Genomic DNA, 17,309 nt, shown 5'->3' on the forward strand with positions numbered 1-17,309 from the left:
ACTTAAAAATCTGTCATGCATACAGTTCCCTCCTTCGCCCCTCCTCCTGAAATTTGGTTATTAAATGTTAATCAGCACATCCTTGAATCTATATCATTCTATCTGGTTTCCTTGGAAGGGTTTGAAATTATATTTGAAATTATGTAATAGTGTTTAATTTTTTGAATATTTCTATGTCTCAGTTTCCCCTCTGACCAAATGTGACTAGACCTGGAGCCATGTGAAATCAGAGTGTTTTGCTATTGCAAATGTGTGTGTGTGTGTGTGTGTGTGTGTGTGTGTGTGTGTGTGTGTGTATGTTTTTACACATTTGTGTTGAGTTAAACTAATTTTATTTAGCATAAAATTAACTAGCTAATTTTCAGGCCCTAACCTTATAGTTTGTAGGAAATGAAAAACATCCTGAGTTTATGATGGCTTCATGTATTAGTATTAACTACATTTACTTGTGAAACTTCTCTCAGCACCAGGGCCTTCAAGTCTCAAGTCTTTTCTCTGTCTTCTCCCAGGTTCCTGTTTCTTTATGTATTTCAACAGTAAATCTGTGAAAGAGGGGGGAAAGGCAATCCTGGAAAGCCGATTATTTTACCCCAAGAGAAACTTTCAGTGTTTACAATTTTATTATTACAACAGTGGGAATAAAGATGACAAGCTCAAGATCTATGTCAGAGAATATTTTACAACCCATCCTAACGTGTCTCTTACTCTGGTGGATGAAGTGAAAGGTATGAGATTTTATTTTCTAGGGATATTAAGTTTGACTTTGATCCAAGATCTTCTGTCGGTTTTGTTTCCCTATTTCTAACATATCAGAGGATTTCTTCCTTTACAACATTATGCTTTTCCCTTCCTAGAGGTTATAATGTGTGATGGTATCCATGGCACATGGTCATAGTGCATTAACAAGGAAGGATTGGTTTTATGAGGAGCACAAGAAAATGTTTTTTTGATAATTAGGGAAAGAAAAAACAGATTGAACTGCCTTGGGGAGAGGGTGCTAAGAATAAGTGTCTTATCACTGATGATTCCCCCCCCCCCCAGGCTGGGGTTAAGTGACTTGCCCAGGGTCACACAGCTAGGAAGTGTTAAGTGTCTGAGATCAGATTTGAACTCTGCTCCTCCTGAATTCAAGGTTGGTGCTCTATCCACTGAGCCACCTAGTTGCCCCCATTGATGATCTTGAAGCAAATACTGAATGATTGCTTTTGGGGATGTTACAGATAGAATTAATAATTTAGAAAGAGGCTAGGCTAAAAGACTCCTTATCTCCTTCATTTTAAGTTTACAATTCTATCTTGGCATAGCTACGTCTATGTACACAGAGAGGTAGAGTAGTAGATAGAACGCTGAAGCTGGATATGAGTTCAAATTGACCTATGTATGCCTTAATTTTTTCAGCTATAAAATGGGGATAATAACATTTACCTCCCAGAGCACATAGTAAATGCTTAATAAAGAGCTCATATATCTATAGGATTTTTGAGTTAGTAGCATCTTAAGAGTTCTTAGGTCCAAAATATAAACAGAATGTTTAGGACATGATAGGATGCTAAAAAGGAATTCTGCTTCTATCACTAGCCTTTGAAAATAATGCTGCAGAAAGATAAGAAAATATCATGGTAAGCAGACAGTGTGATGGATTAGGGATTTGAGAAATTGAACTCAAATAAAGTCACTTAACCCCAGTGAGCCTTAACTTTCTCATCTATAAAATGAGGGAAATGCCTATAGAAAGAGACCCTTGTACTTCTAACTCTATGTCAATACATTCCTGTAAAACAAGCTTTAATGTGAATATCAGACAGAAGTAAGTACAAGATTAAGAGGGCCATTGTTCTAACTCATTGTGTTATTTTCAAAGACCTGAGTTCAAATACAACCCCAGACACTTATAAACTGTGACGCTGGTCTAAGGATCTAAGTTCTGTCTGCCTCAGTTAATAATTGCATCTACCTCCTAGGGAAAGTGCAAGATGCTTATTAAATGCCTGTTCTCCCTTTTTCTGTATTTCTCCAAATATCATATCATTGGGGAAAGCTTCTAGGGAGTGAGATTTCAGGAAGTAATCTTTTAAAGGATTAGTATAATTCTGTGTATTATCAATGGGAAGTGGGTAACAAATTTCTGTGTTGTTGGAGGATCAAATGAACTATTTGTCAAGTGCCTTGCTAAACTTAAAGCACTATTTAAGTTCTATTAGCAGTATTGATTTTTACATTCTTGTGAACAGGAAATATATACAATCTAACAGTTGAAAACGACTACTGAGCCCTTTAAACCTGAAAAAATATAAACAATTTCATAGGCTATTAGAAATGTGCTTAAGTATTTTTTCAGGTCATATGATCTGGCATGAATATTGGAAAGTAAAATATTTGAATTGGATATGGGATAAAACCATAACATATTGATTTATTTAGTCTTGGAGGCTATGATCTACTCTTGTTCATTAGTACATAGCTCAGCAATTGATTAACTTTAAAAAGTTAACATTTCTCTTCTATTTATAGATGCACCCCTTGGGAGCTGGCAACTCCATTATGTATCATTGGCAGTTACCCACAAATTCAGGATATTATTTGAAGGAAGTCGAGGTACTGGTACTTCGGCTGGTGGTCTCTCCATCGATGACATTAATCTTTCTGAAACCAAGTGCCCTCATCATATCTGGAGAATAAACAATTTCACACAAATCCTTAGTTCAAGGGAAGTCATCTATAGCCCTCCATTTTATTCTCCGTCTGGCTATGCCTTTCAGGTTCAGTTAGATGTAAGAAATCAGATTAATGTAGGAATATATTTCTTCCTAATCTCTGGAGCCAATGATGAAGAATTAGAGTGGCCGTGTCCATGGCATCAAGCTACAATGACACTATTGGATCAAAATCCTGACATTCTTCGGAGCATGTCCAATGAGAGGAGTATAACTACAGATCCATTGAAGACAATTGGTTTGTAATATTTTTCTTTATTGCTGACACACTGTATCAATTTCATTGGGATGGTAGATAGGGAGGGAAAAGAAGTGAAGAGAAGGAAAGGGGCTGAAATTGTTACTACATTGCTGATCAGTTAATAGGGACCACCAATAGATTTAGTACAAGGTCCCAGAGTTTTTGGAGGAAGGGTACATGTGAGGGAGTAAGAACAGAAATGGAAAGTTGAGATTGAGTTGAAGGGAATAATTATCTTTTGAATCAGTTCATATTTCTCATTCTACATTTATCTGCTGGAGTTTTTACTGCCCATCATTCTTGACATCACCTCTTCACAATGGTTCTATTCCTTGGTTACTTAATTTTCCTATTTACTCTTGGTGTGAACTAGCTACCCTGGTTACAGGAAGGTTGGATATGACAGTTTTATAACTCAATTCTTCAATCGAAGAGGACTGTTTTTATTATTTTTTAATTCAAGATACCAAAATTTTTTTTATATCATTTAAAAAAATTTAAAAATACTATTTATTTTAACATTCATTTAATCATTTTTTGAATTCTGAATTCTCTGCATTCCTTCCACCTCTGCTATGTGATATCAATTATACATGTGAGATCATGAAAAAGGAAAAAAAAAAGAAAAAGTAGAAAAAATATGCTTCATTTATACTCAGATTCTATCAGTTCTTTCACTAGGAGATAATATTTTTCATCTTAACTCCAAAATTTTCTTGAATTGTTGAGAAGCCATTCACAGTTGATCATTGTATAATATTGCTATATACCTTATTCTATTTACTTCACTTTGCATCATCTTCTGAGATTAATTTGAAACCATTCTGCTTATCATTTCTTATAATTCTCCATCACAATCATGTGCCACAATTTGTTTGGCTGTTCCCCAACTGATGCGCATCCCCTTAATTTCCAATTCTTTGCCAACACAAAATGACCTGCTATAAGTATACACACATAAATGTAATATATATATACATATATGGATATTGTGTATGTGTTTTTTATATGTGTGTATATATATGTTTTTATGTATATGTATATGTATATATATGTATGTGTGTATAGGGGTTCTATTTTTAGAAATACCTAAAAGGGAATGAACATGTCTTTCATGAAGTCAGTATTGATTCCTTTACTAGTTCCTCAACCTATTTTGAGTGATACTAGGTAACTAAAAAAGAACATATTGGAGTCAGAACATATGACATAATGAAAATAGTACTCTCTGTATGATCTTGGGCAAATTACATTCTATCTTTCTCCAGTTAAACCATCAACTTAACCTAGAAAACAGAGCAGTTCTATCTACTATGTATTCCTTTAGGATATGATAAGAAGTTGCTCACATCTGGCACAGAAAGTATTACAGACCAGAAGCACCATTTAGTTTCTTTATAACTTTATACTTACACTATTGTATCACTGTTATGTTTTTCTAATCTCATATAAACAAGACCTTACTGGACATGACTTAGAAATAAGAATTGCTTTTTCAGATAGTGATATTGAAAACTTTTTTTGGGACAAGCCTTCCAAAGTAGGAGTGACGACAACTTTTCCTAACGGAACATCATATAACAGAAGTTTGGCATTTGGAACCAGTACCTACATAACCCACAAATGGCTACAAAGAAGAGATTTTATCAAAGGAGATACTGTATATATCCTTTTGACGGTGGAAGGTATGTCAATACAAGAAGGCTCTGCTGTTGAGAATTTTTTTTTTTTTTTTTTTATGCAGCAATAGGTGACTTTCTCTTTAGTTGCTGTGTTCCCTTTTCAGGTGTAAGAGATCATCTATAAGGCATCAAAATAGATTTCATTTTAAATTTAAATAGTTCTTATGTTTTATTAATTAGATTAATCATTAAATTAATTAATTATATTATGCATACCTTGTGAAAAGCAATAGGTCAGGAAGTATAGAGAACTAGTATAAGACTCAAGAAGGCCTACTTTAAATCTTGCTTGCTACTCATACTGATGAATATTTTGGTGTGAATCTATAATTTCATTAATATACAGAGCTTATAGTGAGGAAATTCCTTCTGCAAATACTTATTGACAACTATTCTTTAATTTATCAACTTGGTGAGATCTCTGGTGTACAGACAGGTTAGGGACTTTGCCCAGGATCATGTGGCCAGTATGAGTAAGAACTAGGACTTGGAAGTTAAGACACAGGTGTTTTCTGGTTGGTTAATAAGAGCAGGTATAATGTGTTAGCTCTGAGCATACAGAGATTTAGCTCTGCCAGTTTCCTCCACTCCGAAGCTTCCTGAAATATATATCAGGTCTTTCTACATTGGAACATCCATGTCTTCTATAATATCCCCATCAAATGGTCATCCAGCTCACCCTTGAAGACCTCAGGAACTGGTAGCTTAGCTGCTAATGCCTCTCTTTTCTTTCTATTTTGTTTATATCTTCCATGTACCTATTAATGTTGCCTATTTCCTTTAGACAGATACTCCTTAAAGGCAGGGAGAGGTTATTTTTTCCTTTCTTGTTAGCACCATGGCTGGCACAAATGAAGTGCTTAATATTAACCAATTATTATTGACTCAGCCTTAATTTCTACAGGACTCTTAATGTTCTGCCATATCCATAATTCTAGAACTGAAGACCTCATGGTTTTTTTAAAACAAAAACCAACCTTTATCTGTGTATTCTTTTCTCCTTTAGATATATCAAGTCTCCTTTCCACTGAGCCTTTACCTGGGGAGTTTCCAGGGCCTACATCGAAACCTAACATAAGTCTCTGTGCAAAATTCATCTGTGAGAATGATGGCATCTGTGTTATCCGCAATAACAAAACAGAATGCAGGTAAGGAGACAGCTTAATATCTCTATGCATACTTTGTGCTGTTTGGTTTGTTTATGAAGAGTTTTCAGCCATAAAAAGGAGGTTTGAAATTGATGAAAAGTATTCCCTCCTATAATTTTCATCTCAGATAGCCAATCTATTGCTAAGTAATTTTTTTGTTTATGCACAATATCTTTCACATACATCCCCTTTTCCTCACTTACAAGCTTGCCACCATGATAAAGACCCTCATCACCTCACACATGAGCTATTGCAATAGCTTGGTCTTCAAGCTCTTTCTGTCTCATCTCTTCATCTTCTGTTATATGTTCTAGTCAGTTGCCAAAATACTCTTCCTAAAGCTCAGTTTTAACTCCTTCACATCTGTGCCCAGAAACTTCAGAGGCTCCCTATTACCTTCAGGAGCAAATATACAATGCTTTGTTTTCCTTTTAGACTAGATCCCTTCTTATCTTTCCAGGCTTCTCATGCTTGACTTCTCTTCACACTGCACTGTAGTTACATTGGTATTTTTACTGATCCTCACATACAACCTTACACCTCCTACCTCCCTGCCTTTTCCCTGAAGTTCCTTATTCCTGGGATACTTTCCTTCCTTACCTCTGCTTCTTGGCTTCTTTGGTTTCCTTAAACTCAGTTTAAATCTCTTGAACCTTTTGCAAGAGACCTTTCCTGGTCCACTCCTTCCTTTCTAGCCTCTCTTCCATATTGCTAATACTTTTCTTATAAAAATTTATCTCTCATATATAATATATATATATATGTATGTATGCAGTTGTTTATATGTGTCTATCTCCCTCAAATATGAGTTATTTGAGAAGAGAGACCATATTTTTCCAGGACTTAATATACTACTCAGCATATAGTAAAGTGATTGATAAATACTTGTTGATGAACTGAATACATCTATTCCTGTGAGAAAGAACACTTTTTTCCAATTCAAAGAAATTCAAAATTTTGCCCTTAAAATATGGAAAAATGGTGGGAATAAAAACATGTTTATTGACATTTCAAAATAAACAGGAATGAATCAATAGTGCAGAGTAATATGAGAGGCATATTAGGAAAGGTTTCATACAGAACTTAATGACTGAGCTGCATCTTACAAGAAAAAGGGGGACTTTGTGAGGTGGAATTTTATGGAAATGGCCAGTGAAAGGGCGAAAGAAAGCCACAGGGTTGGGGAATAAAGCATTGTGAGTGAGAAACAGAGTGAAGATAGTTTGGCTGGCTCTCACAGTGAAAGAGGGAAAATATCATACAAAGGAGTCAGCAAGATAGGTTGGGGTCAGATTGCATAGGATTTTAAAAGCTAAACAGTAAAGTTTATAATGTATATTAGAGGCACTAGGCAATCACTGGAATTAGATAAGCATGAGACTCACATAGTCTAAAATTAAGAAAACTAATTTGTCTGTAGTGAGTAGGACATATAGGAGAGGCGAGAAAAGTGAGATTACTTAGGGACACCAGTGAGGAGACCGTTGAATATAAAGTTCTGAGTCTGAGATTCATTGACTATGTGATATTTGGCTTGCCACTTCAATTCCTATTTCCTGGACCTCAGTTTCCACTTTTATGAATTGAGGGGGTTGGACTGGATTATCTCAAAATCCCTTTTAGCTACATTCTATTATTCTATTCATAAAACAAGCTTTTTCAGGCACCCTATACTGTGTTTCTTTGAAGAGAAACAATCACAACTGTATGACATACATAGCTAATGTGTGTTGGGCATGAGGGAATGCTGTTTTAAGCTTTGCAGTTTTTCCAACACTAGCCAGAGAGGAATTTCATTTGCCCCAACTTACTGAATCTCTATGGTTTCCATAACAGGACTCATGCAATGGAACCCATGGACATGTCCTAGGTTCAGATCTATTCAATACTTTCCCTATTATTTATTGGCAACTATGGCATCCAATAAATTGCTGCATCTTTTCTAAAGTTAGTGGAGGGATGATACATGGCTTTCTCTCTCTTATATAGATGTATCTGGGGCTCCCAATACTCTTGTCAGAAATTATATAATTCAATATTTTAAACTCAATAAATATACATTCTCCAATGATCTTGTTCTCTTTTATTTTTACATATGCAATTATGTGAAACATTTCCATATTAGTTAATTTGTACAAGAAGACAAAAAAAAGTGAAAGAAAGTGAAAAATAGCATGCTTCAGTCTGTGTTTAGTCAATATCAATTCTTTTTATGGAGATAGATTAGTATGCTTCATCATTAGTTGTTTGGAATTATCTTGTATCACTGTATTGCTGAGAATAAGTAAGTCATTCACAGAGAGCTCCTTCCTCATTCCATCATCTTAGCACTGGAAGTCCTTGAGCAGTCTTTCTTGCTATGGAATGGTTGACACCTTTTTAAAAATGGTCAGGTTGAATATTAATAAAATAGGTCTTTAAGCATGTTTTGCTATAATATTTTGTAATTTTTAAATTTTGTAGATGTCAATCAGGCAAAGACTGGTGGTACAGAGGAGAACAATGTGAGATTATGGGCTCCACAAAGGACACCATATTAATCACAGTTTTGTTTGCTACGGGAATATTTATTTTTATGCTAATAGTGATTCTTCTGAGTGTCTACTGTATTAAGAAGAAATACCGAAAAAGGTGTAAAGCCAATACCTTACAAAATGTAAGTATGCAATAAGGTAATTGAATTAAAACAAGAAAAGGAAAACATATTCTGAGTTATTATAGTAACAAATCTTGATCTCAGAGAAAATATAATAAAACTTGTTCCCTTCTTCTGGACAGGAAAGCATGGTTCTATGGGAACAAAAAATTCCACATGTCCATTATATTTTTTGTTTTTGTTTGACTGATTATATGTTTTATAAGAAGATCTGGAGGGACAGAGAGACATGTCCAAAAATGATATAAAAATGAATCATAAATTAAACTTATTTAAAAAAAAGACAAGCTATAAGTACTACACATAATAGATAAACATAGGGTTCCAAGGATTTCCTCCTAGCCTCTCAGATTTATTTTTCTTTTATGTGTAAGAAATTATGACAGAAGGTATTATTATCCTCATTTTTACAAAAAAGGAAACAGAGCCAAGTTAAGTGACTTGGCACATAGGTAATAAGTGCTAAAGCAGGATTTGAACTCATTCCAGGCTCAGTATTCTATCCTGTGTATTACTAAGCTGCCTTTTAAGGCCATTTAAGACTTTTCCTATAATAGAATTAATGTCACAGGGAAGATTTGAATGTAGGTCTTTCTGGCTTCAAATCCAGCATTCTATATTATATAAATATGTTCAGTTTAGACAGTTCTCAGTTTTTGGCCCTCATATGTTGCATGGAACTTTTTTTTTTAAAGGAAATAATTTGCTTTTGGAATGCTTTCTGTTTTAAATTTATAAATAATTTGGCTATATCTGATTTAGGAATTCAGATATAATGATGAAGACACAATAGGAGAAGGTAGATCATTGATTTCCTATTGATCTTCTTCCTCTCCTGATGTAGCACTTTCTGTATCCCATCCAACTTATGGAAAGAAAAGACAATATCAGGTCACCACATAAAGGGAGAGAAAGCATGGATATCTTTTTTTTTTACTCTTTCATCGGAATCCCAAAGTTTTGGTTTTTTTTTTAAATTTTTATAATTATAACATTTTTTTTGACAGTACATATGCATAGGTAATTTTTTTTTTTTTTTACAACATTATCCCTTGTACTCCCTTCTGTTCTAAATTTTTCCCCTCCTTCCCTCACCCCCTCCCCTAGATGGCAGGCATTCCCATACATATTAAATATCTTATAGTATATCCTAGGTACAATATATATGTGCAGAACCGAATTTTGTTGTTGTTGTTGCAAAGGAAGAATTGTATTCGGAAGGTAAAAATAATCTGGGAAGAAAATAAAAAAAATGCTTACAGTTTACACTCATTTCCCAGTATTCCTTTTCTGGATGTAGCTGATTCTGTCCATCATTGATCAATTGGAATTGGATTAGCTCTTCTCTATGCTGAAGATATCCACTTCCATCAGAATACATCCTCATACAGTATCATTGTTGAAGTGTATAATGATCTCCTAGTTCTGCTCATTTCACTCAGCAACAGTCTCTCCAAGAATCTCTGTATTCCTCCTGTTGGTAATTTCTTACAGAACAATAATATTCCATAACATTCATATACCATAATTTACCCAACCATTCTCCAATTGATGGACATCCATTCATTTTCCAGTTTCTAGCCACTACAAAAAGGGCTGCCACAAACATTTTGGCACATACAGGTCTCTTTCCCTTCTTTAATATCTCTTTGAGATATAAGGCCAGTAGTAGCACTGCTGGGTCAAAGGGTATGCACATTTTGATAACTTTTTGGGCATAATTCCAGATTGCTCTCCAGAATGGTTGGATTCTTTCACAACTCCACCAACATTGCATCAGTGTCCCAGTTTTCCCACAGCCCCTCCAACGTTCATCGTTATTTGTTCCTGTCATCTTAGCCAATCTGACAGGTATGTAATGGTATCTCAGAGTTGTCTTAATTTGCATTTCTCTGATCAATAGTGATGGAACACTCTTTCATATGAGTGGAAATAGTTTTAATTTCATCATCTGAAAATTGTCTGTTCATACCCTTTGACCATTTATCAATTGGAGAGTGGCTTGATTTCTTATAAATTAAAGTCAATTCTCTGTATATTTTGAAGATGAGGCCTTTATCAGAACCTTTAACTGTAAAAATGTTTTCCCAATTTGTTACTTCCCTTCTAATCTTGTTTGCATTAGTTTTGTTTGTGCAGAAACTTTTTAATTTGGTGTAATCAAAATTTTCTATTTTGTGATCAATAATGATCTCTAGTTCTCCTTTGAACACAAATTCCTTCCTCCTCCTCAAATCTGAGAGGTAAACTATCCTGTTTCTCTAATTTATTTATGATTTCGTTCTTTATGCCTAAATCTTGGACCCATTTTGATCTTATCTTAGTATGTGGTGTTAAATGTGGGTCCAGAAAGCATGGATATCTTTAACTGGCTTCTCTCTGACCTCCTGTCTGCTGACTTGTACTTTCTTTGAGAAAGGACTCAAGGATGATAATGGTGATGATATATTGAGAGGCAGTATTGTTTCAGGGAAAGAGCACTGGGTTGAGAGCATCTGGCTCCATTCAGATTCTGTCTCTGATTCTTACACCTGTGGGACATTATTTGGTCCCAATCTCCTTGGGCATATTGGCCCATGGGACTAGATGGCTTCTGAGGCACCTTCCAACTTTAGTTGGAGGAGTTGGGGGTGGGGGAGAGAGAATCAGAGTAACTAAGGGGATCAGTATAGCTCCCCTGCAGCAGATGTATCCTTAGTTGTCTTTTACACTAAATGAAGAATTCTATTAGGAAGAAGTCTGTAAAGAATGTGCCATAGACATAGCACAAGGTGCAGATTGAATATCACATTTGAATCATGTATGAAAAGAATTAAGACATCTGATTGGTATGGCTGTGATATAGATTTCATTAAGAGGAATAATCTGAAGACTAGAAATGTAGGCAGAAGCCAGATTGTGTGACATGTAAAATCTGAAATAACTGAGGAAACAAAATCTCAAACTTCTGAACATTTAAATTTATTAATCAAAGCATGCCAATGGTATAATGAATTGAGACAAAGCCCCCTTAGCTAGTACCCTGAATACAGAAGATACAAATCTTGGTGCATTCAAAGAAAACAATTAATTGGATATAAATTGGAATGCAATATTAAATAACTTTATTTCTAATTGGAAGAAAGATTAGGGACTTTCTGAGTTGGGAGGGGAATGAGATAATTTCAGAAGAAGAGCAAGCAGACTTTCCCAGATGTGAAACAGCACATCACTCAGTTCCCACAATGAGCAAGCAGATGGAATATACAGGAAAATGAAATTTAGGTATCAAAATGGAATCAGTTTTACAAGATGAAGTCAGCTTTTGTTTACTCAGTTATTTCAGATTTTACATATCACACAATCTGGCTTCTGCCTACATATCAAGTTTTCAGATTATTCTCCTTAATGAAATCCATATCACAGTCATACCAAGCTTTTAATTTTTTTCATACATAATTCAGATGTGATATGTGATCTGCACCTTTTGTGTTTGTGCTTTTGTACCTGTATTTATGCAATTCTTACAATTTTCTCAAATATGAAGGGATCTAAATGCCTGGAATTTTTACTTTTATCCTAAAAGCTGGGAGCCACTGAACATTTTTAACTGGGAGAAGACATCCTGACATGTTCAGTTTTTGTGTTAGCTGTATGAATTGAAAGCTGTGTGGAGGTCAGAGGACAGATTGAAGGAGAAGAAAATAAAGGCAAAGAAATTGATTAGGAGGCCATTGCAAGAGTCTAATGAAAAGTGGCTAAATGATGTAGTAGATAGAGGCTTAGACTTGGAATAAGGAACACTTTAATTCAAATATGGTTTTGGACACTTACCAGCTGTGTGATTCTGAGCAAGTCCCTTAACCTATCTGCTCATTTTCCTCATCAGTAAAATGGGAACAATTGCATATAATTTCTAGGATTGTTGCAAGGATTAAATGAGACAGTATTTGTAAAGTGCAATGCAAACTTTTAAGTTCTTTATAAATGCTAGCTATTATCATTAAGGATGCAAGCACTTGAATTAGATTAGTGGCCATGTGAGAAAAGAATTTAACCATTCAAAAGATCTTTGTAGAGGTAGCCTTAACAAAGCAGCAATTTATTAGATATAAGATAACAAAGAGTTAAGAAGGTTCCAAGTCACAGTGTCTGGAAGTGTGGGTTTTTCCCCTCAAAAGAAATGAGAAAATTTAGATCAGGAAAGTTTATGGGAAGATGATGAGCCTAGTCTAGATATTTGCCAAAAGAAAACTCCTGATCTTGTCATATATCTGCTTTACAAACTCCAGTGGTTCCCATTTGTTTCTAGTTTTTAATATAAATTCCTCTATTTGGCATTTAAAGTGCTTCACAATAATCTTGCTCTAGCCTATCTTTCCAGACTTATCTATTTCTCCCCTTCACACAGACTATAGTTCAGCCAAACTGGTCTATTAGGTGTCCCTCCTCCAAGGCATTTTATGTCTCATTTCTCTGCCTTTGCATAGGCTGTCTCACATATCTGAAATGCTCTCTTCCCCTTTCCCCTATCCATTCAACTTCCAAATCCTATTATAATTCTTCCTTTTAAATATTTCTCCTATATACCTCTTAATCTCCTCTAACACTGCCACCATCCTGGAGTAGAACTTCCCAGATCACACATGGACTATTGTAATAACTTTTTGGTTGATCTTCTTGTATCACTCTCTCCCCCCTCCAACTCTCTGTCAAATTGATCCTCTTAAAGAGCAAGTCAGACTATGTAATCTCATTCATCCTTCAATAAATTCCAGTGATACCTTATTTCCTCCAAGATCAAATATAAAAGCTTTTGGTTTTCAAAGCTCTTCATAACTTGGCCCCTTGTGACTTTTCTCAGCTTATTGAATATCTCTCCCCTCCCAGAAGTCAGGAATCAAAAAATATCTTATAAAAGCTCCATCTCCCAAGTCTGTGCATTTTCATTGACTATTCTTTATGCCTGAAACCCTCCTTCTCCATTTTAATCTCTGGCTTACCCAGCTTCCCTTAAGTTTCCACTAAAGTCCCACCTTGAATAAAAAGCTTTTCCTAGTTCCCTTTAATTCTAGTATGTTCCCTCAGAGACTATCATCAATTTATCTTGAATTTATTTTATTTGTATATAGTTTGCATATTATTTCTTCTAATTAATTCTTTGAGAATTTTTGTCTTTTTTCCTATGATTAGTATTGGCACATTAGGTAGATGATTGATAAATGCTTCTTGACTTGACATAGCTCTTTAAGGTAAGCCAAGTACTTAATATAAGCAATTTATTTTGATCTTCACAATAACTTTTTGAGGAAGGTGATGTTGTTACTTCTATTTTATATATGAGGTAAAAAAGGGAAAGAGAAAATGATTTTTTTAAAGAGGAGCGAGAATAATTACCCATATTTAAGTGATGCTTTAAGATTTACAAGGATATTTTAATTCATAATAATCTTGAGTGGCAATGCAGGTAATAGGAAAACTGAACCTGGAAAGATTGAAACCTATTAATGAGGGAGATTCTGGGGGATGTATAATGGCAGATAGTAAGCCAAGATCCAGGACAAGTCTGTCAAATTCTGGATATCTATTCTCACCTTAATTAAATTCTTCCCTTCAAGTGAGGGACTATCTTAAATCTTACCCAATGAATCTACTTTCATAGCCATCTCACTGTTTGTGGAGGTTAGGAGAGAGGAAGATATCTAGGTCTAGCCTTAAAGAGATCTGCCAAGCTCTTTTCGTAGTGTCTACAAACTGGAAGATGAATGGATGTCCATGAATTGAAGAATGGTTGGGCAAATTATGGTATATGAAGGTTATGGAATTTATTATTGCTCTGTAAGAAATGACCAGCAGGATGAATACAGAGAGGCTTGGAGAGACTTACATGAACTGATGCTGAGTGAAATGAACAGAACCAGAAGATTGCTGTACACTTCAATGCTGTATGAAGATGTATTCTGATGGAAGTGGATATCTTCAACATAAAGAAGATCCAACTCACTTCCAGTTGATCAATGATGGACAGAAACAACTACACCCAGAGAAGGAACACTGGGAATTGAATGTAAACTGTTAGCACTACTGTCTATCTTCCCAGGTTACTTATACCTTCGGAATCCAATATTTAACGTGCAACAAAAAAATTGGATTTACACACATATATGGTATCTAGGATATACTATAATACATGTAAAATGTATGGGATTGCCTGTCATCTAGGGGAGGGAATGGAGGGAAGGAGGGGAAAATTTGGAAAAATAAATACAAGGGATAATGTTATTAAAAATACTCATGCATATATACTGTCAAAAATTTTATACTTATAAAATTAATTAAAAAAAAAGAAAAAAAAGAGATCTGCCAAAATTTTTGCCTAACCTAACATTTCAGAATCTATATAAAGTGAGTCTAATAGCTCAGAACAAATATTTGGACAATCTTTCCTTCCTCATATTTTCCTAGCACTGTTTATATTTGTTTTTGATATTTGCTCTTTTCATAGTTTTTTTTTTCTTACATGTTCTATTAGAATATAATTTATTTGAGAGTAGAGAAAAGGTGATTCTTTTTCTTTCATTTTTGTATTTCTAATATCTATCACATTACTTGCTTACAACATTTAAAAAATGTTCCTTGAACTCAGTCATTTAAATTTGGTGGATCTGTGAGGCAGTGGTTTTGACAGGAAACCACCTATGGAATGATTACAGAAAACTATTGATGGGGACACTATTTCATTAAAATTCATTCAATTAATAGCTTTAACTTTTATGGAATATGTCACAAATTGTTCTCTCTCCTCTTTGCAGAATAACGTTCCTGAAATCCGGTCTGAAGATATTAGTTAGCAATAACAACAATGACAAAAATAATAGGAAAATACATTGCTTCCTCATCATGGATTCATCTACAAACAAATTTCAGCTGTGACAAATGACTTTTTTGTAATCTATAATTACTTTTTTTTTCTGCTGAAAAATATTGGAAATAATGAATAGATTTTTTTTTCTTTTTGTACAGTCATTCAATTTCTGTGTCATTTTGGTTCTTGTAATATGTTTGGAAGAAGTCCCTCAAGCTGTTCATGGGGGAATCCCCTGCCCATTACAAACCCTTCAGAAGTTTCAAATCAAATTGCTAACCCTTGAGGTATGAGTACAGTCACCTCCCCACAACATAGCCACTATGTCATTTAGAGTCATTCCTATGCTTCCTTTTGGCTACAGGTGGCTTATCTCTTTGGCACTTAGCAAACAATGACTAGTGCTGGATTTGGCATTAGGAGATCTGGGTTTGAAAGCTGTCTCTGCTACTTTACTATCTTTGTAACTTTGGACAAGTGCTCCTCTGGGGGCTTCAGTTTCTTTACCTCCAGAATGACAATATTGTGCTCTTTCTCACTTCATATCCAATCTATTAATAAGCTCTGTTGCATCCATTTCTGCAAAATCTCTTATCCTTCTCCTTTCTATGAACATAGCTCCAACATAAGTATATATACTTTAATTCATCTGATTGAATTATGGTAGTTAAATCTTTCCAGGCTTCCTCCAATTCATCCTTCACAACTTTCTATAGAATTTTTCTTATGTATAAATATGGTTATTCCACTTCTCTCAGTAAAAATCTTTCTTGTCTCCTGAATATAGCTTATCCTCCTCAGCTTGGTATTCAAGGTCTACCACAACCTGGCACTACCAAACCTTCCCAAACTTATTCTGAATTTTTCATTTTTAAGCATTACCATTCAATTCCAGCCAAAATGATGATCTTTGACTATACAATCACATACCTCCAGAAATTTACTCAAGCAATTTTCTAAACCTAGAATATATTTTTTCCCTCATTTTCATCTATTGAAATTCCACCCATCCCTTAGACTAGTAGTATTAAAATCAAAGAGAAATGGGGGCCATTAAAGCTATAAAAAGAGATGCCTTTGGGCTACATGATGACTTAGAAAGACACATTAATATTATCTGTTTTATTGTATTTTTATTTATTTTGTTAAATATTTTCCAATTAGATTTTAATCTGGTTCAGTTTTGTGTCCAGATCTTTGCTTTAAAGTGTCATCACAATCTTTTGTGACTTTGCCTCTTGCATGCCACAGAGCTATTTGCACAACAATGTACTTATCCATTTATCAAATGCAATTAGCATGTACTCATTGGTTTTTCTGGCCATCTCTGATAATGTTATATTCCTTCACTAGATTGTAAACTCTATGGGTTAAGAACTATAATTTGTCTAAATTTGGTATCGGCCCTATACAATGCTTTGCACTAAATAGAGAGTAAATAAATGCTTGTTAGTGTCACTGTGTTCTAAGGTATGTTTCAGGTATATGTCCTATGGTACAATTACAATGCTATGTGCCAACTAAAGAAATGGAATTCTTTGGACATAGAGTAATGCTACTAGGTGATAATAGATCCAGCTTGATGCCATCATGGCTGATGCCTTCAAAGATACTGCAACCTAGATAAACTGTTCCCAGGCAGCCAAACAAGAGTGGAGTGGTGGTGGATGGATTTCTTATTTAGGGCCAGAAGATCTCAGTAACTAAGGGATGAATCAAGGGGAAAGAGGAAGCAAAAGGGATGATACCCAAAGAATTGTCTGACCTTTTCACTCCCCTCTGCAAACCCACCACTGTCTCCTCATTACTTGTGGCAAAGCTAGGAGTTGTGAGCATGAATCACAAGAAGGAAAAGATGGTTATTATCTTAAAATACAGAGGAGTTCCCATCCTGGGAGGAGATTTATACTTGAAAAATACAAATGCAAATACAAAGGGGAGGTTCAGGGAAGGGTTGGGGAAAAGAAATGACAATCTTCCTCTGGAACAAGTGGGACATAGAAGCAGGTTGTTTTGAAGGAAGA

General features: G+C 34.9%; 1 protein-coding gene across 4 annotated transcripts in view; it reads left to right on the forward strand.

The window, feature by feature from the left end:
* LOC141548468 (meprin A subunit beta-like) overlaps positions 1-16,743 on the forward strand; it is a 44,615-nt gene extending 27,872 nt beyond the window's left edge. For 2 of the 4 annotated variants that reach the window (XM_074277372.1, XM_074277363.1), the window contains 7 exons: positions 510-725; positions 2,512-2,952; positions 4,455-4,640; positions 5,644-5,785; positions 8,249-8,441; positions 10,169-10,292; positions 15,233-16,743. In XM_074277372.1, coding sequence (XP_074133473.1) covers positions 510-725; positions 2,512-2,952; positions 4,455-4,640; positions 5,644-5,785; positions 8,249-8,441; positions 10,169-10,292; positions 15,233-15,237 — 1,307 coding nt within the window. In that variant the 3' untranslated portion in view covers positions 15,238-16,743. The remainder of the gene's footprint in view (positions 1-509; positions 726-2,511; positions 2,953-4,454; positions 4,641-5,643; positions 5,786-8,248; positions 8,442-10,168; positions 10,293-15,232) is intronic. The other 2 variants (XM_074277392.1, XM_074277383.1) reach the window with 1 other exon arrangement.
* Positions 16,744-17,309: the final 566 nt, after the last annotated feature.

Source organism: Sminthopsis crassicaudata, chromosome 1, assembly GCF_048593235.1.
Source record: "Sminthopsis crassicaudata isolate SCR6 chromosome 1, ASM4859323v1, whole genome shotgun sequence".
NCBI lineage: Eukaryota > Metazoa > Chordata > Mammalia > Dasyuromorphia > Dasyuridae > Sminthopsis > Sminthopsis crassicaudata.